This window comes from Myotis davidii, unplaced genomic scaffold (assembly GCF_000327345.1).
Source record: "Myotis davidii unplaced genomic scaffold, ASM32734v1 scaffold642, whole genome shotgun sequence".
NCBI lineage: Eukaryota > Metazoa > Chordata > Mammalia > Chiroptera > Vespertilionidae > Myotis > Myotis davidii.
The window spans coordinates 1468248-1492763 of NW_006293957.1; the positions used below are offsets into that span (position 1 = coordinate 1468248).

At 48.6% G+C, this 24516-nt stretch overlaps 1 protein-coding gene across 1 annotated transcript in view; it reads left to right on the forward strand.

The window, feature by feature from the left end:
* The window catches only part of GRID1 (glutamate ionotropic receptor delta type subunit 1), a 664185-nt gene that overhangs the window by 504739 nt on the left and 134930 nt on the right, over nucleotides 1–24516 (forward strand). The window contains exons 10-13 of the mRNA XM_015566676.1: nucleotides 9784–9885; nucleotides 11063–11260; nucleotides 15459–15783; nucleotides 16747–16885. Coding sequence (XP_015422162.1) covers nucleotides 9784–9885; nucleotides 11063–11260; nucleotides 15459–15783; nucleotides 16747–16885 — 764 coding nt within the window. The remainder of the gene's footprint in view (nucleotides 1–9783; nucleotides 9886–11062; nucleotides 11261–15458; nucleotides 15784–16746; nucleotides 16886–24516) is intronic.

A 24516-nucleotide genomic window follows, 5' to 3' on the forward strand; every position in this document is an offset into this window, starting at 1 on the left:
CACGCAGGTCTGTGCTGATCCTTCCATCTCCTCTGTAGCGCCCTGGAGGCCACGTGTTTACAGGTGTAACCAAAAGCAGATGTGATCCCTGAGTCACTGCACGGAGAGGAGAGCGCCTAGCGGTGACCCCAACATTACTAAGCTGAGGCTGAGAAATTGAAGGGAACATACTGATATGTGATGGACAGTAACTGCCTGGTTACATGAGGCTGGCATGGAAATAGTAATAATCAGGATATCAATTACAAGGCAGTTTCAAGGATCTCACTGGGAATGGTGGCTGGCATTGGGGAGGCACAGTAGCCATGGCTCAGTGTCAGGATGCATTTCAGAGCTGCGTAGAACCCGAAGCAGGTGCTTTATGTGGGAGGTGAAGACAAGGATGACTGGCATCTTTGACTCAAGCACCTGGGTGAACCATGATGCTTGTAACTGAGATGAGGAAGAAAGTGAAAGATATTGCGTGATGTGTATTTATAGAGTTTAGGGGTCAAAGGTTATCTTTTGGAGATTTTTGACTCTGAGATGTCTGTTTGGTATTCAAATGGAGATGTCAACTTGAAACCTGAATATTGGAATCTGGGGCCCAGGGAAGAAATCCGATCTAGGAATATAAATTTGGAAGAGATGATAACACTGGTGGATTTTAAAACTCACAAGAATTTGCCAGCAATACTATTATTTTCCCCATTTTAAAGAAACAAACTTTGAGGCTATAAAGCTTGCTCACTGTCATAATTATCATGTCATTGAGATAGGGTTCAAATTCAAGTCTGTCCACTCATTTTGCCAAAGATAATGATTGCTCTAGTGTTATCAACATAACATCAACCTTTTGTTTCCTTTTATAGCTTTCAACCCTCTTTTTTTCATATATGGTTTCACCAGTGGAGAGAGTATATAAAAAAATTCCTACCTTCAATTTCAGGTGATGACTATGAGACATAGGATATTCAAATTAATTGACTAAGGTAGTATGATATTTCTCAGGCAACCTTATTCTTGGTTTGCAGGTTTTTCAACCATACTGCATTATATTATACTGCACTGCCTCAGTAAAAGGGGTCACAGGAACACTTCACTCCATCTCACTCACTCAGTTCAGGTGCAAATGTCCTTCCTGAGTATTTGCTCTGAGCCCAGGGCTTTGGAGGCCAGCAAGAGGCAGGTGCTCTCAGCTGCCACCTTCATTTTTAAATTTTTTATATTTTATTTTTTAAAATATATATTTTATTGATTTCAGAGAGGAAGGGAGAGGAGAGAGAGAAACATCAATGATGAGAGAGAATCATTGATTAGCTGCCTTCTGCAGGCCCCCTATTGGGGATCGAGCCTGCAACCCGGGCATGTGCCCTTGACTGGAATCGGACCCAGGACCTTTCAGTCCACAGGGCAATGCTCTACCCACTGAGAAAAACCAGCTAAGACTCAGCTGCCACTTTTAGATGCATAGTCCAGATGGCCAGATGTTCCTTATTCCTCAGCCTCGTTTCTGGCACACAGCCTTAGCTCCTCAGTGGCAGAGCCCTCTGCACCTCTCCCCAGCAGTGTCTTGATCGCTCTTGTTTTTACTGTTGTGGAGATAACGAAGCTTTGTTTGCAGTACCCTCGGATTTGGGTTACATGTGTAGTCTAAAGAAGAATTACTGGTCCTGGAAGCAAATACCATTTACCTTCTAGTTACGAATGATGAAAGGGAAAATTAGAAGTGAGAAGAACCATTTCTTCTCCTACACTGTCTCCATAGCCAGCTCAAGGCATCTACGATCCCAGGTAACGTTTTCCCAACTATTCCTCTTGGTTCCCATTTCCCCATCTCACTCCTAAGTTATATATGCAGGGGTAAATTTTTAATTCTTTCATTGTCACTTCTGCAATACATTTTCAGGGCAATATTAGTTGTTTGACTCCAGTGCTGAGGGGAACAAGGGTCATTTGTCTTCTTGCAGTTAGAGGAACCTCTGAAGTGCAGGCCACGAAGAGGGGTGGGAGGAGGAGGGATGAAACTGTGTGGTTCCCACACTGCACCGGCAGAGTGAGGACCTCGCTCCTAGGAGGTGCATGGAACTTTGGGGGAATGGAGAATGCCAACCTCGGGAATGTGTCTGGGTTCTGCACCTCATCAGTAGCCTCAGAGTCTAAATGAACATTCGTCATTTCTTTCTTTCTTCATGAAATAAGGAAATGCTTACGCAGGCCCGACTATGTGCAGAGGAAAGATTTTAGGGGGAAAGTCCCATGGTCTTGGATTTAGAAGTCTTGAGTTTACTGCATCCCTAAAATATTAGGTAGACATGCAAGTCTGAGCCTCAGTTTCTCCACTGGCAAATGTGAGGATAATAATTTCTGTTCTGCTTTACTCACAAAGAGTTGGTGGCAGTTAGAGGAGATGTGGGTGGGGCCCTGCTTTGAAGAGGAAAACCAAGTCCCCCTACTGTCCAGGAGGCATGTCCTCTGTGTGAGGACACAGAGAGGAGTGAATCAGCCCCTCCCTTTAAGATGAGCACAAGGATAAATGAATAGGAAACTTACTGCTGCACAACAAACTATCCCAAAATTTAGTGGCTTCCAACAGAAACCACTGTATTACATTTTATAGACTCTGTAGGTCAGGACTATGGGCAGGGCTTGGCTAGGTGAACTTTTGCTTCTCCTGACGTCACTTACTTGCACTCAGCTGGCAGATGGGCAGTTGGTGAGTTAAGAGCTTCCTTGGTGTATGGAACACCTTGGGTGATGGATAGAAGCCGGAGCCCATGTGGCGCTCTCTGCCAGGGCACCTCATGCGGCCTCATCAGCATGTGTCTCTGGGCTGTTGGATACACTACATGAGCAGCTGTCACAAGACAGCTCAGTGGATATAGCCTGAGAAATCACAGAGTTGTTTTCACCATAATTTGTAAATTCCGTCAAAATTCAAGGGGAAGGAGAAGGTTAGGCTCTACATGTTGCTGGGGGTGTGGCAAGGCCACATTCCAGAAGAACATATGAGACAGATGGTGTTGTTCCAACCTTTGGACCACCCAGTCGGTTGTAGCTCTTCCTCTGGGCTAGATCCACACCCTCCCAAATGAAAACCATTCTCTCACCTTCCCTCAAGGGCCCCAGAGTCTCACTGTGATGGCATCACATCAAAGTCCAGAATCTCATCATCCAAATCAGGTCAAGGTGAGAATAAAGCTCTTGGGTGCAGATTCTTGGATTCAGCTCTCCCAGTGGAGTTGTTCTCAATCTGAAGACCTCAGTGTAAAAAAAACCAAAAACACCTGAATAGACACCTCTCCAAAGTGAACATACAGATGGCCAAGAGACACATGAAAAAATGCTCAACATCACTCATGATCAGGGAGATACAAATTAAAATGACAATGAGGTACCACCTCACACCTGTCCGAATGGCTACCATCAACAAATCAACAAATGACAAGTGCTGGCGAGGATGCAAAGCTGTGGTACATTTACACCATGGAATACTATGCAGCAGTAAAGAAGAAGGCTCTCTTACCCTTTGAGACAGCATGGAGAGACCTGGGGAGAGTTATGCTAAGTGAAATAAGCCAGTCAGAGAAAGACAAGTACCACATGGTCTCACTCACATGTGGAATCTAATGAGCAAAATAAACTGATGAACAAAATAGGTCCAGAAGCATAGAAGTAGGAACAGGCTGAGGAATCTCAGAGGGAGGGAAGAGGGTGTGGGTGGGAAGAGATTAGCCCGGGAATCATATGCATATATGCACAGCTCATGGACACAGACAGTGGTTTGGTGAAGGCCTGGCGGGGTGTGGGTGTGGGGTGGAGGGGATCACTGGGGTGAAAACACGAGGGCATCTGTAATACTTTCAACAATAAAGATAAATATTACAAAAAGGAGGAGTATTTTAATGGAAAACAAAAGACAGACTACTGACCTCCTATGTTTAATATAGCGTGGGAGACGCTGCCAGGGTACCAGCAGTAGCAGCACCGCCATGGGGGGAGAGTGGCCAGGAGGCACCCGAGGCTGGCCACCGGAGGCTGAGAGCCCTCCGGGCTGTTATGAGCATCTCCATTAGAGCCTGCAGGCTTCCCCGCCGGCTCGGCACTGACCCACCCTCCGGGCTCTGGGTGTGCCTGCTAAGGCATCCTCATGTTTCCCTAAAGGCCCAGTCCTCACAGCGAGAGGTGTAGGGATATAACCGTCTCCTCTTCTTTTCGCATCCTTTCTGTCCCATTGTGTCTGAGCTGGCTCTGCTTGTCATTACGGTTCTTCCTAAAAGTGTGTGGTTTCTTATGAAGTTCATTCTTGTTCATTACAAAGCTGAAGACACAGTGCAGACTTGGGGGACAGGTGTCCTCTGGCGGAGCTCCCTGACAGGCTGCCCGGAGTGTTAGCAGCTCTGCTGTGCAACCAGAGGGCCTGGGCCCCACTGGGGGTGGGGTCAGGGGGCGTGGGAACCAGCACCCGTGCGCTCACTGTGGCGTCTTTGCTGAGTGTGTCCGTTGTGCTTGCTTCCTGGTTCACATTGCTGTGTCACCTGTGAGATTTGTTCTTTGCATCAGGAACTTTATTATTTTGGAATTTTCTGCTGGAAGAGACCGCAGATAAGCAATAGTTTTATTGTTGAATTCAACAAATCATGGCTTCTATGTCTTAGAATTGTAAAACAAGGGTCCTTGTTCAGTCTGAGTCCTCTCTCATCGCTGCTTCCATTCTCCACAGCGACGAGGACACAGGGTGCCTCCATGTTCTCCTGGTACTTTCTGAGCCAGACCCACCAGTGTATTACATAGACTTTCTAATTTCCATGTTTCTGCTGGTGGTAGCTTTGCTACATAACAGGGGTGCCCATTCCTCTGGCTTCTGATCGCTTTTTCCTCTCTCTCCTCTGAACGCCCACAGCCTGTCTCCTTGGGGCCCACTTTGCTTCCACTGAGTTTCTTTAAGGTCCTTCTGGGTTCCTCCTGCGACACGGCCCAAAGCCAATTCTACAGGCTTTGTATGTTCTCTGTGGCACCCTCTACTTCCGGGTGTCATATGCTGTTCAAGCTACTATTACTGCAGGACAAACGTCCCAAACTTGCTGTTGTAAACAGAATTATTTTTAGATCTTAAGTATTCTGCATGTCAGAAGTTCGGTCAGGGCTTGGCTTGATGTTTCTTTTAATGAGCTGAGGTCACTAGATGGTTCTCGCTGGCTGACGGGCCGATCCTCACATGCCCAGCTTTACTTGCACGCCCTGCGAGTCATCGGTGGCAGGAGGGCTGGAGTCCTCAGGGACTGTGGCCAGCACAGCTGACCACCTGTAGTTTTCCAGCATGGTGGTATCAGGGCTGCTGTGTTTTCCAAGGCAGCTGGCTTCTCCTTGGTGGTTTTAACTGGGAGGTGATTCTGTGTCCTAAGGGGTACTTGGCAACATCTGGATATATTTTTGGTTGTCATAATAGGAGATAGAATGCTTTCGGCATCTAATGGGTAGAGGTAAGGATGCCATTAACATTCTACAAAGCATAGGACAGCCCCTGTGACAAAGAAAGATGTGGCCCAAAATGCCACTCCCATCTGCTCCTCCATCACACCTCTGCGGGGTCCAGGCTGAAAGCCCTTCCCACGGCCAGCCTCCCGGCCAGGCAGCAGCTCGTGGCCTTGTCCAAACTGGCTGGGCGTGCAGCACCGGACTCAGACCAGCTTTTGAGAGCGGGTTACCTCCCTGCTTAGGGAGCAGGCGGAGTCACTCCTGGAGCAGCATGTGGGCTGGGAAATGTGGTCACAGCGCCTGTGGACAGTACACCCTTCGGCACGGCCCTGTGGGGATGTATGGAGGACCGCGGTCCGTACAAAGGGGCGGCACAGTGTGTTTGGGGCGAGTCAGGTCTGTCCCTTCTGGTTACGGGATAAAGTGGGGCTTTCTGAAAACATGGCAGAAAACAATTTTTAAAAGTGGTAAATTAAATCTGAAAGGATAGTGTTTTGAAAAGTTCAATCGGAGGTAGAATATTCTAGATGGAGGGAAGAATAGAATAAAGATGCCAGCTACTAGGGATCAGGAAAGCGGGACCTTTGGGTGAAATCAGCCTGCCATTTTAGTTTGTAAGTGATTCTAATGTGCAGCCAAGGTTGAGAACCACTGTACTAGAGGCTCAATGCACGAAATTCATGCAAGAGTAGGTCTTCCCCGGGCTGCCGGCACTGGCTTCCCTCTGGCACCTGGGACCCGGGCTTCCCTCGCAGCCCTGGCTTCATCTGGAAGGTCATCTGGAAGGACGTCTGGTCTAATTAGCATAATAGACTTTTATTATTATAGATTTTATAACAGTTTATAGCAAAAACGATGTTCTCCTTTGAATAGCCTTTCAACATGGTAGGCAGGGAAGGTCTTTTTATTCCATGTTCTGGATATGAGAGTGGAATTTCAGTGAAGTTTCAGAGGTGCTGGCTGCGGCGTTCAGGTAAGTGGTGGAAGCCAGAACAAGGTCTGCTGGCTCACGGACTGCCCGTCCCACGCCTCTAAGGCCCCGTCTTCTTCCACGCTCTGTAGCGGGTACATGGCACGTGATCTTTAAGAGACATGGCATCCAGGCAGGATGGAAACCGGAGATGGGAGCAGCGAGGCATTCGGGGTTCCGCAGCCTGGGGCTCGCGGCTTCGGCCGAGTTCAAAGTACTGAGACTCTTGAGTTTCAGAATCAGGGGTGGACCCCAGGGCTCGGGGGGGCTGGGGGGAAGCTCTGGAACACCGCTGGGTCACAGTAGGGCCAGAAGGGAGGACACGGGGTCATTTCCCCTGCAGCCTTGCTGGGTGGAAGATGGCTGAGCGCTGTGAGCTGTGGGAACAGACCCCACTTACGGAACCATGACAGGACCTGGGATGGGCTGTGTGCACTGTGTGGACACCCCCTACCACTTCCCTGTAAATCAAACACGTTCTAACATGAAAACTTTAAAAATAAGTAAGAGTTTGCCGGACTCAGCTGAAGAGGAGCGGCACTTGAGGCAAAGGGACTGGATGCGATGTGCCAGGAGGGACCGTGATGCGCGTGGACATCCGAGGGGCTTGGCGGCGGGGGCAGGGGATGCATGTGGCTGTGAAAACTGCAGTGAAGCTGAGAGTCAAGGTTGGGTCTGCATTAGAAAGGCCTTCCTTTTAGGCCAAGCTTAAAAGTGTTAGGATTTATCCTGTAGAAAATGGGAAGTCATTGGAAAAATTTAATTAGCGCAGTCATGTTTGAGTTTGTTTATTGTAAAGGTACCTGTCCCCACCTGGGAGGGGCTGGGAGAGAGGGCGTTGGGGTGATGAGACCAACGGGAGGCGGTGCAATTGCTGGGATAGAGTGCCGCTGCCCTGCGCCCGGCAGTGGCTGGAGGCCCAGGGGCGTGGACAGGCCCCGAGGGGCAGTCCGTGGAGCGGAGTGGAAACCCAGAGGATCTCACTTCATCCCACCGCTTCTCCCAGCCCCATTCTCCATTCCACGGCTGAATGCAATCCCAGTGGAGACACCGGTGGAGCTGGCTGATCAAGGACCCGCGGAGCCCATCGCAGGCCCTCACCCACGCCGGGCATCACGGGTCGGAGGAGTGCCTTCACCCAGGCCAGGGGGTTCGGCAGCAGGTGTTAGAAATGCCAGTCCCCGTGCCGGACAGAGTGCCCTCCCTGGAATGGGTCTGTCACCACGAAGACAGGCTTGCCTCCAGGATGTCTCTGCAGGGGTCCAGCCCTCAGCCCAGGAGGTGCAGCAGACCGCACCTTGGGGTTCAGCGGCCCCAAGGCCTGTGCGCCATCGTGGAGAGCAGGTGCGGCGGCCAGCATGCACACAGGGCCCTGTGGGCATGTGAGAAGTTGGGCCAGTACCGTGTGGCCCTTTAGGCTGAGTGTGTGCTCTTCCTCTGAGCAGCGTTTGAATCCGCTGCAGGATTGCTCCGGGCCCAGCGCCGTTCCCGAGACTAGGGGAGACACAGCGTGCGGTCTCCTCACTGCGCCAGTCCCAGAGCTTGGTGTCTCTGGGGTTCCTGAAAGGGAGTATTGGGTAGATCTTCACTTTGCTCTTCCCTGCAGTGCCCCTAAGATCAGTCCGTGGTCTGGGGAGCTCCTCAGAGCAGCCCCGCTCTTGTCCGAGCAGCTCGTCCTCACAGCAGGGCAGCCTGTAGTCGGGAGTGTGGGCCTTCGTGGTCAGGCCTGAGTGACAGCAGGAGTTTCCAGGTTCCTTTTAGCTGGTTCTGGAGCATGTGCGTCATCTGCTGTGCCTGCCCTAGGCCTCCGGGTGCAGCATCTTCCAGGTGAAATGGCCCCAGATGCGAGGTCCTGTGTGCAGCCGCTGTGATGTCAGGGCTAGGGAGGTGCCGGGAGAGCAGATGTGTCCTTAGGCAGCACTACTGGTGGCACCGTGAGGGCCCCAGTGGCACTTTTCCTCAGAGGGGTGGCTCTTCTTGGCCTGAAGAAAGGCAGAGGCTGCTTGGGACCCCTTGCTACTCACATAGAGGCCATGGGTCAGCAGCTGCACCTGGAACACACTGGACAGAAGTAATCGGGGGCCCGGGAATCAGAAAGCGCATGCGAAGGGAGGTGATCTGTGTGCCTGTCATAGCTGGAGGATCACTGTGCTAGTCCATACTGTGGGTCATGATCTTGGCTACACAGTAGAATCGCCTGAGAGCTAAAACGTCCACATCTTCACCACAGACCAGGAAGCTGAGCCCTGCCGGCGGGCTGGGCTTGGGGAGGGTCGGACGCCCTCGTAGGAGAGTCTGCTCTGCCCCATGTTAGCGCTCACCTGGCGGCTGGAAAACAGGGGCTGCCGCTCAGGATCGCAGGGAAGCCTTCACTTCCCACGTGACCAAGAGCTGATCTGGACAAGCTGGCTGGAACTGGGGCTGTACCTGCATTTTTCACCCTCACACATGAACAGTGGGGTGCCAGGGTTCTTTCCCTGCATCTAGAGGGTTCAGGAATCTGGATAAGGGCTTCAAGTAAATTAATAAAGAGACTAGACATGAAATATAAATTTGGAAGGCATTTTGGGGAGCCAGAGGAGACCTAGCTTCAGTAACCATGTTCTCTGAATCTTTGGACCCCTAGCTTTTTATTAACACAAACTGCCCTAAAGCAAAGCAGATATACATATCAAAGGTAAGGTTTGGTATACAGTAGGTATTGTCAGGTTGGGGAAACTGCCTTCTGCTGTCGGGAATCACTGATGGGATGGAGAGTACGGGAAGGGGAAGCCATTCCGAGAACAGCTGTTTCCTTTTGTCTCTGAGCCCAGAGCACCCGGGAACATGTCAGGACGCTGCAGGCTCGGGCGCAGCAGGCCTGGCACGGGATTCCGGCCTCCGTGTGCACGCCCGGGAAATGACCTACACCTGCAGGCAGGTGTGAGCGCTGGGTCTGCCACAGGCCCCAGGGGTGGGGGGGACAAGCTACACCCCATCACCTGCTTCTGCGGAGCGCCATCCTGCACCGCTGGCGGTGGCCATGCGAATGCCAGGCCCTCTGGTCTGGGAGAGTCAGAGGAGTAACTGAAGGGAGAGGGCACTCTGTGGGTGACACGGTGACCGGGCTTCAGCCAGTGGACAGGATGAAGCGGCACAGACGGTCACTACAGAGACAGGTTTTGACCGTTGGTTTCACTGGAAGAATGGGGCAAGCCCTTGGGCAGCCTCCTCTGACACTCTTGTCCCTGAGGGCGGCCCCGGGTCTCTGAGGAGCCCCGCGGTCAGTGCACCTGCCGTGCCTCGGCCGGTGAAGGCAGCAGCCGCAGGCTGTGCACAGGCGCCATCGGCCCTCACGCTCCCTCTTTCCTTCACAGCTGGCCACGTGGGACTCGGAGAAGGGCCTGAACGGCAGCCTGCAGGAGAGGCCCATGGGCAGCCGCCTCCAGGGACTGACTCTCAAAGTGGTGACTGTCTTGGTAGGCTCCTGGGCTCCTGGGCTCCTGGGCTCCTGGGATCCTGGGCTCCTGGGCCCGAGGGGAGAGGGGTGGGCGGGCTCCTCCGGCTTCTGAGGCGGAGGTGTGTCTGGTTTCGGGCTAGGTTTGGAGAGACGGGATCTTCCGTGGTGGCCTGAGCTCCCACAGGACTGTTCGCGCCATAGTCAACGTGGTGAGGACGGAAGAGCACGGCCTCTGCCTCCCAGAGGCGTGCAGAGCAGTGGGTGCGAGGGGACGTTTCTCGGCACCCAGCACCCCTGCTGGGCCACGTGACACAGGCTTCGTAATGAAGACTATTGGTGGCAGTTTTTCTGCACAATTGTCCTGGAATCATAAACATTACCTCATCAGGGCCTTAGCGACATCTTCCTTTCAGTTTCTCCTCTAACCTGTTGAGAACTGTAGGAGGAAGCTTAGGTGAGCTCTGGTTAGCAGGCGGGCAGGTGCAGACCTCCCTCTGTCCAGGCAGGCACACCCTCGCCAGCAGCGCCCTCTGTACGCACACCACAGACAAGCAGCACATCCCTTTCCCTCAAAAACCGTTACATTAATGAGATATGTTTGCCAGAGGCTGCCCCTTGTTCAGGGCCACAGGGCGGGTGGCAGCGCCCGGGCGTTTCCCAGACGCCACGCCCCTGCAGGAGCATGTGGCTGTGTGCAGGGCGTGGCTTGGGATTGGGATTCAGTCCTCTCATCTCCTGTCCTTTGACTTATGATATGCTCATGGCCCATGAATCAGCATCCATTCCCTAGTGCAGCCTGGTAGATGCTACGCTTCTCTCAGCCCAGCATCGCAGACCTTCATTGTCATTAAGCTCCTGGATGAGAAATATCCATGCCTCTTAGCTGGGTCCTGAGGAATGATGGCATTTCCTAAGGGCAGAGCTTGGGCTGTCACAGGTGAAGGAGTGGAAGGAGCCGTGTGACCTGGGGGACAGGTCGGGGCAGAGCCGGGACTGTGCCCCATGGCATGCCAGCCACAGGGCCTTCCAGCATGACCGAGTGCCCGGAAAGGGCAGAGGGCTCAGGCTGCAGCCTCACCAGGTGAAGGCGTGCACTGTCTGCAGCATTCCAGCTGCCGCCACCAGCTCGGTCTCGGCACCTGGGCATGTGGCTGCTGGCCTGGTAGGTGTTGACACTGCTCATTCTGTGGCCTCAGGAGGAGCCCTTTGTGATGGTGGCCGAGAACATCCTCGGGCAGCCCAAGCGCTACAAAGGCTTCTCCGTGGACGTCCTGGATGCCCTGGCCAAGGCCCTGGGCTTCAAGTATGAGATCTACCAGGCACCCGACGGCGGGTATGGCCACCAGCTCCACAACACCTCGTGGAACGGGATGATCGGGGAGCTCATCAGCAAGGTAGGTTCCCGAGCAGATCCCCGGGGGCACCCTCGCCTGCCTGGGGGGGAGAGGGTACCCAAAGGAGGCCCATTGAGCAGCAGGTCCCTGGGGGCAACCTTCCTGCCTTGGGGGGGAGGGTACTCAAATGAGGCCCATTGAGCAGCAGGTTCCCGGGGGCACCCCGCCTGCCTGGGGGGGGGGATACCCAAATGAGGCCCATTGAGCAGCAGGTCCCCGGGGGCACCCCGCCTGCCTGGTGGGGGTACCCAAATGAGGCCCATTGAGCAGCTGGAACCTTGGGACCACAGTTACCACTTCCACACATAAGCGCTCTCTTTCTCTACAATTGTCTTCCCACCATGCCCCGTTTCCTGCTCCTTTGCTCAGTCCCTGGCTCTCTCTGTTTTCCTTCTGTGCCCATTGCTCCACTTCCTGAGCAGCCTGTCCCTGTGCCTGCTCTGTAATGTACTCCAGGAAGCCCACCCCCACATGTGTGCTGAGGGGGGGAACTCGTTCTCAATGGGGGCATTGCTGATGCCAGTTCTCCTCCCTCACGTGGCCCATCAGTGAGGTGCATGTGTGTGTGTGTGCATGCGTGTGTGTGTCTGCATTGCTTGCACTGTGTGTGCAGCTGGCATGGCATTCCTCAGCCAGTTCCAGTTCGTCCACCAATATGGAACCATTACTCCTCTCCCTGCTGTGGAACCCAAGACCGCACTGAGGCCCACACATGAGGCCAAGTCACCGTGTCCCCATTCCTACCCCTGTCATCTCAGGAGCTCTGGCCATTTCCTCACAATCATTTAGAATGGTGGCCTATGATGCAAGCCCATCCTCTCCACGGTCACTGTCACCCTGTCACCACCCACCCGGAGGTTTCTGCAGTGCCTGTGGACAGCTGTGGGGTCACAGTGCTTTGAACTTCTCACCACCAGTGACTTTTGCTAGTTCCTCACTCAGTACCCACATCCATGTATCTTTTAAATATATATACATTTAAAATATATATCCTATATAATAAAAGCCTAATATGCTAAGTGTCTAGTCAACTGGTCGGCCATTCAACCAACCAAAGTGTAATATGCTAAGGATGCTCAACTCCTCACTATGACTTGCACTGACCACCAAGGGGCAGGCGCTCTGGTAGGTTAGCTTGCTGCTGTGGTCCGGCCAATCGGGACTCAGTGAGATAGGCTGGACATGCCCTGGAGCCCTCCTGCAGTCACTCCCCAGCTGGCCAACCTCCCATGTCCCTCTCCAGCCCTGATTGTGCATCAATGGGGTCCCTTGGCCTGGCCTACACCCTCTCACAATCCGGGACTCCTTGGGGGGGATGTCAGAGAGCTGTTTTCGGCCCCAACCCATAGGGGAAGCGCTGCTTAGCCAGAAGCCGGGCTCAGGGATGACAAGCACAGTGACAGTGGTGGGAGCCTCTCCTGCCTCTGCGGCAGTGCTAAGGATGTCTGACTGACGGTGTAGGCCCCGAGGGCTCCTGGACTGGGAGAGGGCGTAGGCCAGGCTGAGGGACAGCCACCCCACCTTCCCACTCCCCACCGCCCTGTGTGCACAAATTTCATGCACCGGGCCTCTAATATATATATTTCAGAGAAGAATGGGGAGAGAGAGAGAGAGAGAGAGAGAGAGAGACAGAGAGAGAGAGAGAGAGAGAGAGAGACATAGGTCTAACTGGTTTGACTCAGTGTATAGAGCATTGGCCTGCGGACTCAAAGGTCCCAGGTTCGATTCTGGTCAAGGACATGTATCTTGGTTGTGGGCACATACCCAGTAGGGAGTGTGCAGGAGGCAACTGATCAATGTTTCTCTCCGATCGATGTTCCTAACTCTCTATCCCTCTCCCTTCCTCTCTGTAAAAAAAATCAATAAAATATATTTTTTAAAAAAGAGAGAGAGAAACATCAATGATGAGAGAGAATCATTCATCAGCTGCCTCCTGCACACCCCTCACTGGGGATTGAGCCTGCAACCTGGGTATGTGCCTTGACCGGTAATTGAACCATGACCTCCTGATTCACAGATCAATGCTCAGCCACTGAGCCATGTTGGCAGGGCACATTCATGCATCTTTTAGCACCCTCCGTGTTGCTGTCACTGTCACATGTCTTGACTACCACCTGCTGTACTTCTGGGTCTTTCGTGGCTTTGCTCTTAAACACAGCTCCTTTGCTTTACAAACCCCTAAAGGCAGACCAGGGGCCTGTTGCTATGCAGTTTCCCCAGACGTTAAATAAACCTCGTTGTAGTATACCTTACATGCCATAAAATTCGCCCATTTCAAATGTACGGTTCAGTGATTTTTAGAAAACCTGCAGAGATGTGCAGCCATCTCCATAACATAGTTTTAGAATATATCCACCATCCGGCGAGCTCTCTCACTCATCCAGTTACTTCCATTCTCACCCAGCACAGGCAGTCACCCATCTCCTGGCTATCTCCATAGATTCGCCTTCATGAACATTCACTATAATATGTGTGATCTTTTGTGTCTGGCCCTTCCCACTCCACATCTGGGTTTGAGGTTCATCCTTCCCCAAGGTTTCTGTGCTATTCGTATCCTTCCTCTTCTCCTGCCTGCTGGGCCTCCGTGGTTGATTCTCCATGTTTTGTGATTCTCACTGTTTTTGATTTCTTTTTGCCCCCAAACCCTGTCTTGATGCTATTATCTGTCCTCTGACCCTGACGTTCAGGTGGCTGCATACAGATGGGGGAATCCCAGGTGTCCCTAGGTGGGTGCATGGGCACTGTGGCTCTGCCCCAGCAGGGCCTCGGGGCAGCCTGAGCTCCTTGCCTTGTCCTTGGTCGGGTCCTTTGGCAGCATTCCTTAGAGAACGTTTCAAAAGTTGACCTTTCTCCTCCGGCTCCCGGGCCACCCTCCACTTGTGTCTGCTCCCTTGGCTCCTCTGCACCTGGCGCCATATAGTTTGCCTCCATCCTGTGCGGCGAACGTGTCCTTCACCCCAGGCCCTTTTCTCAGTCAGCTTTGCTCCAACTTGTCTAGATCCTCAAGCATGCGGACAGAACCCCTGGGTCTGAGGTTTGTGATAAGACAGTCAAAGGCGAAGACCAGAGATGCAAACATGAAAGTGTAGGAGGAGAGCCAACACCATCACCCCAGTATTTCTCCTGCTCTTGGTGTGTTGTTGGGTTTCAGTTCAGAACATCAGCACGTCTGACCCTCCAGCCCACATACTAAGCCTGATAAAATCTATGCATGTTCTCCCAATTTGAATACATAGGTTAGATCTGTTGTTATGATTGGTCATCTAAACTAAACCTAATTCTGAGGATGCCTCTGACCTCAAGGCTCAAGAGCCAAGATCCAGATGACCACTGGCCACCGTAGTGGCCTGGGGCTTGAGGCGGGCCCTCCAGCCTGGGACTGCCTGCCAGCGTCCCTCTAGGCAGGCACAAGAACCCTAACCTCTACCAGTTGGCAGCGCTCTCATCGTCTGCTTCCATCCTAATGGGGGTCTTTGATTCTTTTTAAAATGAAGCCCATCTTAGAAAGCAAGTCCTGAGAGGTGCGTTTCAGGTCACAGTGCAGCTCGCCCACGAGTCCCCTCCTGGCTCGGTGCTCCTGTGACGAAGCAGCCCCGCATGCAGGCCCCGGCAGAGGGAGGTGGGACAAGGGAAGCGAGGCCCTTTTCTTGGTGGATGGTACTCTCTGGCATAGTCTCTGCATATAAAACAATCATTAATGAGCAATCATTACTGATACATTAATGAGCTTCAAGGTAGTTGCAAAGCTCACCATACAACTTCCAAAATATTTTTGAAACGAAAGCCATCAGGGTGTGGCAGGCTGGGGGCCCGGGAGGCTTGACAGGAAAGTGGAGGGTCTGTGCTCCCAGTCTAGGGAGGACCCAGACAGGCTGGAAGACACAGGGCTTCGTGGTGTGTGGGCCCGAGGGACAGACCAGCCTGAGAAAGGAGGAAGCTGCTGGGGCAGCAGGGAGGAGCTGGAGAAAACTATACGTCACACAGGAGGCAGATGCTTTCCAGCCTCTCGTCTCCATCCACAGTTTCCTGGAGCTGCTAGGTTTGGGAGAGAAGTGTAAAGGAGGTAAGATCAGACCACTAAGAGCTGGATTTGCCTTAAAACATGTAAGGTCACAGGGTGTCACCTGCAGAATCCCGTCTTCTCTGGACAGAGCAGTGTCAGCCGCGACGCCCTCTGATGAGACCTTTTGCCTTTCAGAGAGCAGACTTGGCCATCTCTGCCATCACCATCACCCCGGAGCGGGAGAGTGTGGTGGACTTCAGCAAGCGGTACATGGACTACTCGGTGGGGATCCTACTCAAGAAGCCCGAGGAGAAGATCAGCATCTTCTCTCTCTTTGCTCCGTTTGACTTTGCGGTCTGGGCCTGCATCGCGGCAGCCATCCCTGTGGTGGGCGTGCTGATATTCGTGTTGAACCGGATGCAGGCCGTGACGGCTCAGGCTGCTGCCCAGCCTCGGCCATCCGCGTCTGCCACCTTGCACAGTGCCATCTGGATCGTCTACGGAGCCTTCGTACAACAAGGTACTTTCCTGGGTTCCTGGTGCTGGGATCGCCTGGAAGAACTTACCTGTTGGCAAAGTTCAAATCCCGATTCTCCACTTTAGGCAGAGTGGGCTGTGGCGTTCCGCCTGGCACGGTCCCCTCCCATGCCAGAATGATTCTATGCTCGCGGGGCTGTCAAACCAAAGGAATCTTGCTTCAATTTGAAGCTTTAGTGGGAAAACACGACAGCTGCTTGGCAATGACCTAAGAGCACTGCAGCCGCGTCGGACATAGCAAGCCTCCCACCCAGGACGTCAGGGCAGTGCCTGTGGAGTGACAGGACTGTGCAGCTTTCACCAGAAACAGGGACTGGGAAGTCCCTTACCTGAGTGTTGGCTCAGTTTGCACCGTAGCACAGCGTGCTCGTGGGGTTGTGTAAGGACAGGCAGTCAGAAGCTCTTCCTGCTGCCACGGAGGAGCCTGGGGAGCACTGGCTCGCAGAGGCAGCCCCTCTGAAAGCCGGGAAGAGCCATGCAGTGAGGGATGCATGTGCGTAAGGTGCCAGGCAGCCCTCATGCTGAGGTCGGAAGGACGCCTGGACCCGCGGGTAGGAGGTAGTTCCTGTCTGTGGAATGCCCGATGAGGCTCCATGTGACCTTGAAAGCGACTGGGCCTGCCCTCAGCCAGGTGGCCACCAGCACATCCTCACAGTGGGCGGAGCCTGCTAACTGGGAGAGTTGGGTGGCAGGACTTTATCCTTGGTGTTTTGACAGATACCATGTCAGGAAAAGGCCAATCCTGGCCTTCCGTGTCCTCTGGTCCTCCATCCCTCCCCCAGACTGGTGTCTTAAGGTCTTTCCCAGACTGGCATAGTCGCCCCAGCTAAGCTGGCAGCCACTTCTCTGGTCCCCAGCCCATCACCGTGGAGGCTCCCTGCCCAGAGCAGGTCCATGGGCGGGTGGGAGCAACAGCCACAGCCAATCTGCTCCGCCCCTCCCGCAGGTGGCGAGTCCTCTGTGAACTCCGTGGCCATGCGCATCGTGATGGGCAGCTGGTGGCTCTTCACCCTCATCGTGTGCTCCTCCTACACGGCCAACCTTGCCGCCTTCCTCACAGTGTCCAGGATGGACAGCCCCATAAGGTAAGACCATCCCCCTCCAGAGCTGCGGCCAGCCAGCTGGGAGGCTGTACAGAGAGGGTGGAAACTTGCCTGCGTGGGCAGGGTCACCAGTCAGTGACCGACTTGCTCCCAGACCCACAGAAGAGCTTCGCTCCTGTTGTACTTCACTTTATGCACAATTAAGTAAATGTGTAAATGCATTCATATTTCTCTGAACATTTAAATGCTTCTTAGACTAATCAGAACATTAAAAATTAACCAATTAAATTTTTCTCATTTAAACATTGATTACAAACTGGTTTAATCAAAAGTTTCTAAACATTCCATTAAAAATAATTAAAACCAAAAGTCTAATATATTTTACAAAACTTCAAACACCTTAAAATTATTTTTAAGCACATGTTAATTATCTCAGTGATTAGAAAACTTATTTAACTTGTATTTAGGAAATTATAAAAATATTGAAACTAGGGACTAAAATATTTCTTCATTTTACCAAAATGTTAAAAATATGGTATAAAAGACTTAGTTGAACATGATGAAATAACTTGGAAAGGTCTTCACAGAGAAAAATTTTAATTTTCATGAGGTCCAATTTATAAATTTATTCTTTTGTGGGTCCTGCTTTGGCATGAATTTAACTACTTGCCCAGCCCTAGACCCTGAAGATATCCTCCTGTTTTGGGGGCTCTTTTTCCTCAAAAGTTTTGTAGTTTTATATTTCAGCCTACACTTATCTTGAGTTGATTTTTGTATAAGGTTTAGGTTGAGTTCTATTTAATCCTTTATTTTTTTTTTTGTCTATGGGTGCTCACTTGATCAGCACCATGTATAAAAAAGGCTATCCTTCCTTTATTTAGTAATTTGTCAGAAATCAGTTGGACCTATTTGTGGGGTTCTATTTCTGAGTTCTCTGTTGAGTCCCATTGGACACCCCTTTGCCAACAGCCCACTGTCTTTATTACCGTAGCACAGAGTCAGCCTGGATACTGGGCAGAGTGGTTCCTCCCATTTTATTCTTCTTCGTCAAGATTGTTTTAACTATTCTAAGGTCTGCACCTTTACATATAAATTTTGGACTAAGCTTGTCTATGTCTATAAAACCATTTTGGGGGTTATAATAGGAATTGTATTCATTACAGTTGTAATTGCATTAAACCAGTTGGCTATCACTTGGTGTGAATGTTTATTGTGAATGAGTATTGAATTTTGTCAAATGTTTTCTTGACATTATTTTACATGATGATATGACTTTTATTTTTTAGCTTATAAATACAATTGATTACCATAGCTTATAAATACCATTGATTGTTTTTCAAATGTTCTATTCCTTGAACATTTGGTCATGGTTTATGCGTCTTTTATATATTGTTGGATTTTGCTGGTATTCTGGCTGAGAATTTTTGCATCTTCATTGATTAAAATATTGGTTTGTGCTTTTATTTCTTGTGCTGTTTTTGGTTGATTTTGATATCTAGGTAGCACAGCTATTTCCCTTTCAGAATCAAGAGTGAGACTATTTGGTTATATTTCTTCCCATGAAAGATGATGCTAGAACACCTTTATTTCCTTTTCTCTTTCCACTTCATTGTTTTTTGTTATAGAGTCTAAGACTTTAGACCCAGTTTACTATGGTCCTTTCTTTTCTTCTTATTTAAAAGAAATTTAATGGTTTCTCTGAGATTTTTCTTTGGCATTTTTATTCTTTAGTTTTATCCCATCCATATTTGTAGTCATTATTTTCTCTGAATTCTGGTTCAATGCTTGTTGGCTGTTTCTTTATTCTATAATCTAGTCATTATTCATACCTTTATTTTGCCGAATTTTTGTTCAGCTAGAGTAGCCCTGTGAGCAATATATTACAGCAGTGAGATACTTTCTGAGATAACATATCGGAGAATGTTTTTAGTTGCAGATACACACAAATGACCCTTCTCTGGGTCCCATATTCTGGTGGCACAACGCTCTTCTGTGTAACTTGTTCTATTGCCTGAATTCTGTAGAATTTGCCCCATTGCTCTTCCTATATGAATGCTATAGAGAACCCGAGATGATCCCACTTACCTCTTCCTTCTCCTGTCCTCTTTCCTTTCCTCGCTTCCATTCCCACTATTTTCTTTATCCTCCCCCTTTTACTCCATCTCTTTTCTATCCCCCATCCCCCTCTTCGCCTCCCCCTCTCCTTCCCTTACTTTCCTTGTCTTCCTGTCTCCCTCTCCCCCTTCTTTCTGCTCATTCTCTTCTTCCATTTATTTATTCCCTTGTGCTCCTCCTCTGCCCTCCATTCCTCTCCCCTCCTCTCTTCCCTCTTCATCTTCCCCTTTTCCTCCTCCTTCTCTCTCTCTCTCTCTCTCTCTCTCTCTCTCTCTCACCCTTCACCTTTCTCCCCCTCCTCCATGGCTTCCTCCCCTCATTTTCCAGTTTTTCCTTGTCTCACATCACTTTCTCCTCCTCCTCCCACCTCCCTTCTTATGATTCCTTTTCTCCATCATCTTTATCCTTCCTTCCTTCCTTTTACTTTCCTCCTCCACTTCTTTCCATCTCATGTGCTTTCTCCTTTATTACTAACCCTTCTAATATCTTTGAATTTTAAACATCCATCACTATTTAATAGAGTCAACCTACATGTGATTAACCATGCGTAGAATTTCCTTTTGTTCTGGGAGAGTTCTTCAGCATGTCCTCTACACTCCTGACTAGATTTTCTCCAGTGTTCAGATGGTTTTCAACTATGTTAATGAGTATATAAATTATATTCCTGTGTTTTTATTTCCACTTATCCTTTCTTCCTCTCACTCTGTTAGTATCTCCTTTATTTCTCAGCCACTGTTTATGGCAAGAGTCCTTACTATAATGAATTATAGCTATAGAGAAACAAATATTTAAGACATTTTACTTCATTTTCTTAACATGTGTTTTCTAATTATGTGTTTGGAATATTTAATGCAGTGTGGTTTAAGTGCATTCATACATTATTTTAAAGTGCTGAATCCTTTCTTTATGCCTTCATGCTGTTGTTCTTGATGTTCAGTTCGCTATTTCTTGATTCTGAGCTCTTTCCAGAAACAGGCAGATAGGGTTCCCTTAGGTCACCCAGTAGTAGGCTGGCTCCAGGTCGACACATCCTCTCGGGAGGGAGGCGTGTCTTAGGTGTTTAGGCAGAGGCAGAGCGGTAGCTGCGATACCAGCCTGGTCTCAGTGGGAAACTTTCCTTTTGGAGTTTTGTCCTAGGACAGAATTTCTGTGTCTAGAATTATGATTGATGCAGTCTTTCAATAGTAAGAACAGCCATAGTGAAGCTGTGTTACCCTCCTTTCTGAATTTCTAGTTTCTGAATCAGACAAATGCCAGTGACTGGGGTTTGTGTCCACTGTTCCCTGAAGAGCCCAGAGGAAACTAGGGGCCCCCTGTCATTGTGACTGCGAGCTGCTCTGCCTGTGTAGGTATAAAATAAAATCCACTGAGATGACGCACCTTCAGAAAACACGATACCCCTGGCTGGTGTGGTGCGTGGGCTGGAGCGTCATCCTGCACACTGAAGGGTTGCAGGTTCGATTCCCACTCACGCCATATACCTAGGCTGTGGATTTAGTAGGTTTCTGGAAAGATGAATGGTGGGTCTTTGTCTTCCAGTGACATACTCTTCTTATTAATCCAAATGACCTATACATTCTCAAACTAATAGAAAACTATTCAATAATAATTGTGACCCCCCTTTAAAATACTAATAGTTACTTTGCATCTAAATATTTTATTCTTTATTTTGTTAATGTGATGTATTTCACTGGCTGATTTACAGATGTTAAACTATCTTTGCATCTCTAAGATAAATCTCACTAGGACATGCTGTATAATCCTTTTAATGTATTGTCAAATCTGGTTGCTAACATTTTGTTGATAATTTTTGCATCTATATTCATCAAGGATATTGGCCTATAATTTTCCTTTTCTTTTTTTAATGTCTTTGGTTTTGCTCTCAGGAAAATACTGGCTTTGTAGAGTGAGTTTATAGTCATTCTTCCCTCTTTGATTATTTGAAAGGAGCTTTTTCTTGTGCACACACATCTACACATTTTCAGAGGGGAACATGAAATAAAAAAACTGAACTCACCGGTAGTCTAATTTATCCCAAGTCATTTTTTCTTTCAATCATCTTGATGTAAAGAAATGACCACTATTCCATAAAACTTGCTGTAAACTTTTTATAAAGTGATGTTTTGGGTTTTTTTTTGCAGTTTTATGGTGAATAAAAAATCTAGATGACCTTGGGTTTGGTGATGACTTATTAGATTCAACATCAAAAGAACAATCAATAATAAATTGGTAAGTTAGACTTCATTACAATAAAAACAATTCTGTGACAAAGACAGTTAAGAAAATTAGAAGACAAGTCACAGAATGTGAGAAAAATCTTTGCAAAATACTTATTAGGTAAACGATGATATCCAAAATATATAAAGAACTATTTAAATAGTAATGAAGAAAACAACCTATTTTTTTTTTAAATGAGCAAAAAAAAAAAATGAACAGACACCTCACCAAAGAAGATATACATATGGCAAAAAAAGCAGATGAAAAGGTGCTCAATAGCATGTAACATTAGGGAATGGAAAATAAAACAAAAATAAGATACCGCTACATACCTGTTAGTATGGCCACAATGCAAAACACTGACACCACCAAATGCTGGTGAGATTGAGAAGCAACAGAAACTCTCTTTTATTGCTGGTGGGAATTCCAAATGGTATAGTCGCTTTAGAAGAAAGTTTAACAGTTTCTTGGAAAACTAAATGAACTCATACTCTGTAGCCCAGTAGTCATGCTTTTTGGTATTTATATAAATGAATTGAAAACACATATGAACACAAAAACATTCACATAAATCTTCATAGCAGCTTTATTTAGCAAAATGTGGAGGCAACCAAGGTGTCCTTTAGTATATATGAAAGAGAGAAATATGTCGTTTTTTAATGAGATGTCAATTTTAAGATAAATTTATGGATAAAATGGGGGGAAATATGAGCTGGGCAGGGCTAGGATAAATCAAGTAGGACAAATAAAGCCAAATTAATAATTTTTAATTGATCATGCTATTGATGTTATATCAAAAAAGTCATAGACAAACTAAAGATGGATTAATAGCTCTTATTTAAAATCACTTTTTATTTTTTCAATTACATTTGACATACAATATTATGTTATTTTTCAGGTGTACACCCCAGTTATTAGAAATTATAAAACTTATTAAGTGATTATCTCGAAAAATCTCATACTCATCTGACACCATACAGAGTTATTAGAATATAATTGACTATATTCCCTATGCTGTATTCTACACCCCCCTGACTACACTATAACTACTAATTTGTACTTCTAAATCACTTCACCTTTTCCACTCCCCCACTTTCATCTGGCAACCGTCAAAATGTTTTATGTATCTATGAGTCCGTTTCTGTTCTGTTTATTTTGATTTTTAGATTCAGTTGTTCATAGATATGTATTTATTGCCATTTTATTGTTCATATTTTTTATCTTTTCTTTTGCTTCTTCTTAAAGAAGACCCTTTATCATTTCATGTAATTCTGGTTTGGTGGTGATAAATTTTTTTAGCTGTTTCATGTCTGTGAAGCTCTTTACCTGACCTTCAATTCTAAATGATAGCTTTGCTATGTAGCGTGATCTTGATTGTAGGTCCTTGCTTTTCATCACTTTGACTATTTCTTGCCACTCCTTTCTGGCCTGCAAGGTTTCTGTTGAGAAATAAGCTGACAGTCTTACGGGCACTCCCTTGTAGGTAACTAACTGCTTTTCTATTGCTGCTTTTTAAAATTCTCTCTTTGTCTTTAACCGTTGGCATTTTAATTATCATGTGTTGTGATATGTGCCTGTTTGGGTTGATCTTGTTTGGAATTCTCTAGGCTTCCTTGACGTGTTTGCTTATTTATTTCACCTGGTAAGGAACATTTTCTGTTATTTTTCCAAAAAGGTTTTCAATTCTTTTTTCCTTCTTTTCCCCTTCCAGCATCCCCATGATACAAATGTTGGTACATTTGAAATTGTCTCAGAGGCTCCTTACACTATCTTCTTTTTTTTGGATTCCTTTTTCTTTCTTCTGTTCTGATTGGGTGTTTTTTTGCTTCCACATATTCCAAATAGCTCAATTGATTCTTCGTGTCCACTACTCTACTATTGATTCCTTGTAGTAAATTATTCTTTATTTCAGTTAGTGTATCCTTCATTTATGACTGGTTCTTTTTTATATTGTTGATGGTTCATTAAGTTCCTTGAAGTTATACCTAAGTTCCTTGAAGTTCTCAGTAAGTTCCTTGAGCATCCGTATAACCAGTGTTTTGAACTCTGTATCTGGTAGTTTGCATGCTCCATTTCATGTAGTTATTTTTCTGGAGATTTCTTCCATTCTTTCATTTCCAACATATTTCTTTGTCTCTGCATTTTGGTTGCTTCACTGTGTTTGTTTTATGTCTTAGGTAGAGCTGCTATGTCTCCCAGACTTGGTAGAGTGCTTTGTGTAGTAGGTGTCCTGCAGGACCCAGTGACTCAGCCTCCCCAGTCACCTGAGCTGGGCACTCCAGGCGTTCCCCTGTGTTGGTTGTGTGCACTGTCCTGTTGAGCCTTGATTTCTGTTGGCATCGCTGGGAGGGATTGACCTCCAGGCCTATCAGCTGTGAGGACCAGCTGCCGCTACAGCGGAAGAGCTGCTGTGCAGGAGACACCCCTGTGGAGCAGGACTTGCCTCAGTGGGGCTTTGGTGCTCGCTGAGTCTGCCCCTTGAGTGTGTCACTCATGGATGTGCTAGGGTTGTAATCTGGCATAGTCTGAAGCTGACCACTGGGTGCACTGCCTCTGGGGCCTCCAGGAGGTACAAAGTCAGCCACTGCCTGTGCCCTTTCTGGGGCCACCCAGCATAAGCTACAGAGCAATCTGCCAATGGCTGGCACTTTTATTAGGCTCAGAGGTGCCAGGAAGAGCCAAGCTGTGAACCAAGGTGGGATGCCACTAGTACTGGGCATGTGACCAGTTTTTGAGAGGTATGGGGCATGCCGAGGCCAACTGCTCAAAAAATCCCTTGTTTGAGGGATTTTAGGGAGACCAAGGCATGAGGCGAGAGAGGCCAGTGGTGTGGGAAAGTCCCGGAAATGGCTTGGATGAGCCTGTAAGTTGGTTGAGGTGGGGTGTCAGGGAATCACCAGGTGGGGCAAAAATTATGAGCCAGGTTGATGGCGACTCAGATATGATGCCTGCCAGTCGGTTCTGTGGGGGAGGTCTCATCAAAGGAACCCTAGCCTCTGCCAACACTTCTGTCTGGGAGAGAGCTGCCCCCAGCTCTTGCCCTGATGCCGGATAAGTTAGTTCCTCCCTGTATGTCCCTGGATCCTTTCAAGCTGCTGCCCCAGAGCTGGAGCTCTGAGGGAGTGAATCCAGGTAAGTCCGTGTGCAGGCCCTTTACGAAGAATGCCTGGGACTCCAGCAGCCTCCCTGTCACTCAGTCACAAACTCCACTGTTTTTATACCTGGACGACTGAAGTTATGGGAACTTCTCTTCCCTGCACTTTAACCCTGGGCTAAAGGGTCTGGTGTGGGCCTTGGTCCCCCTGCTCCTCAAGAGTGACCCCCAGAGCTAAGATATCTCT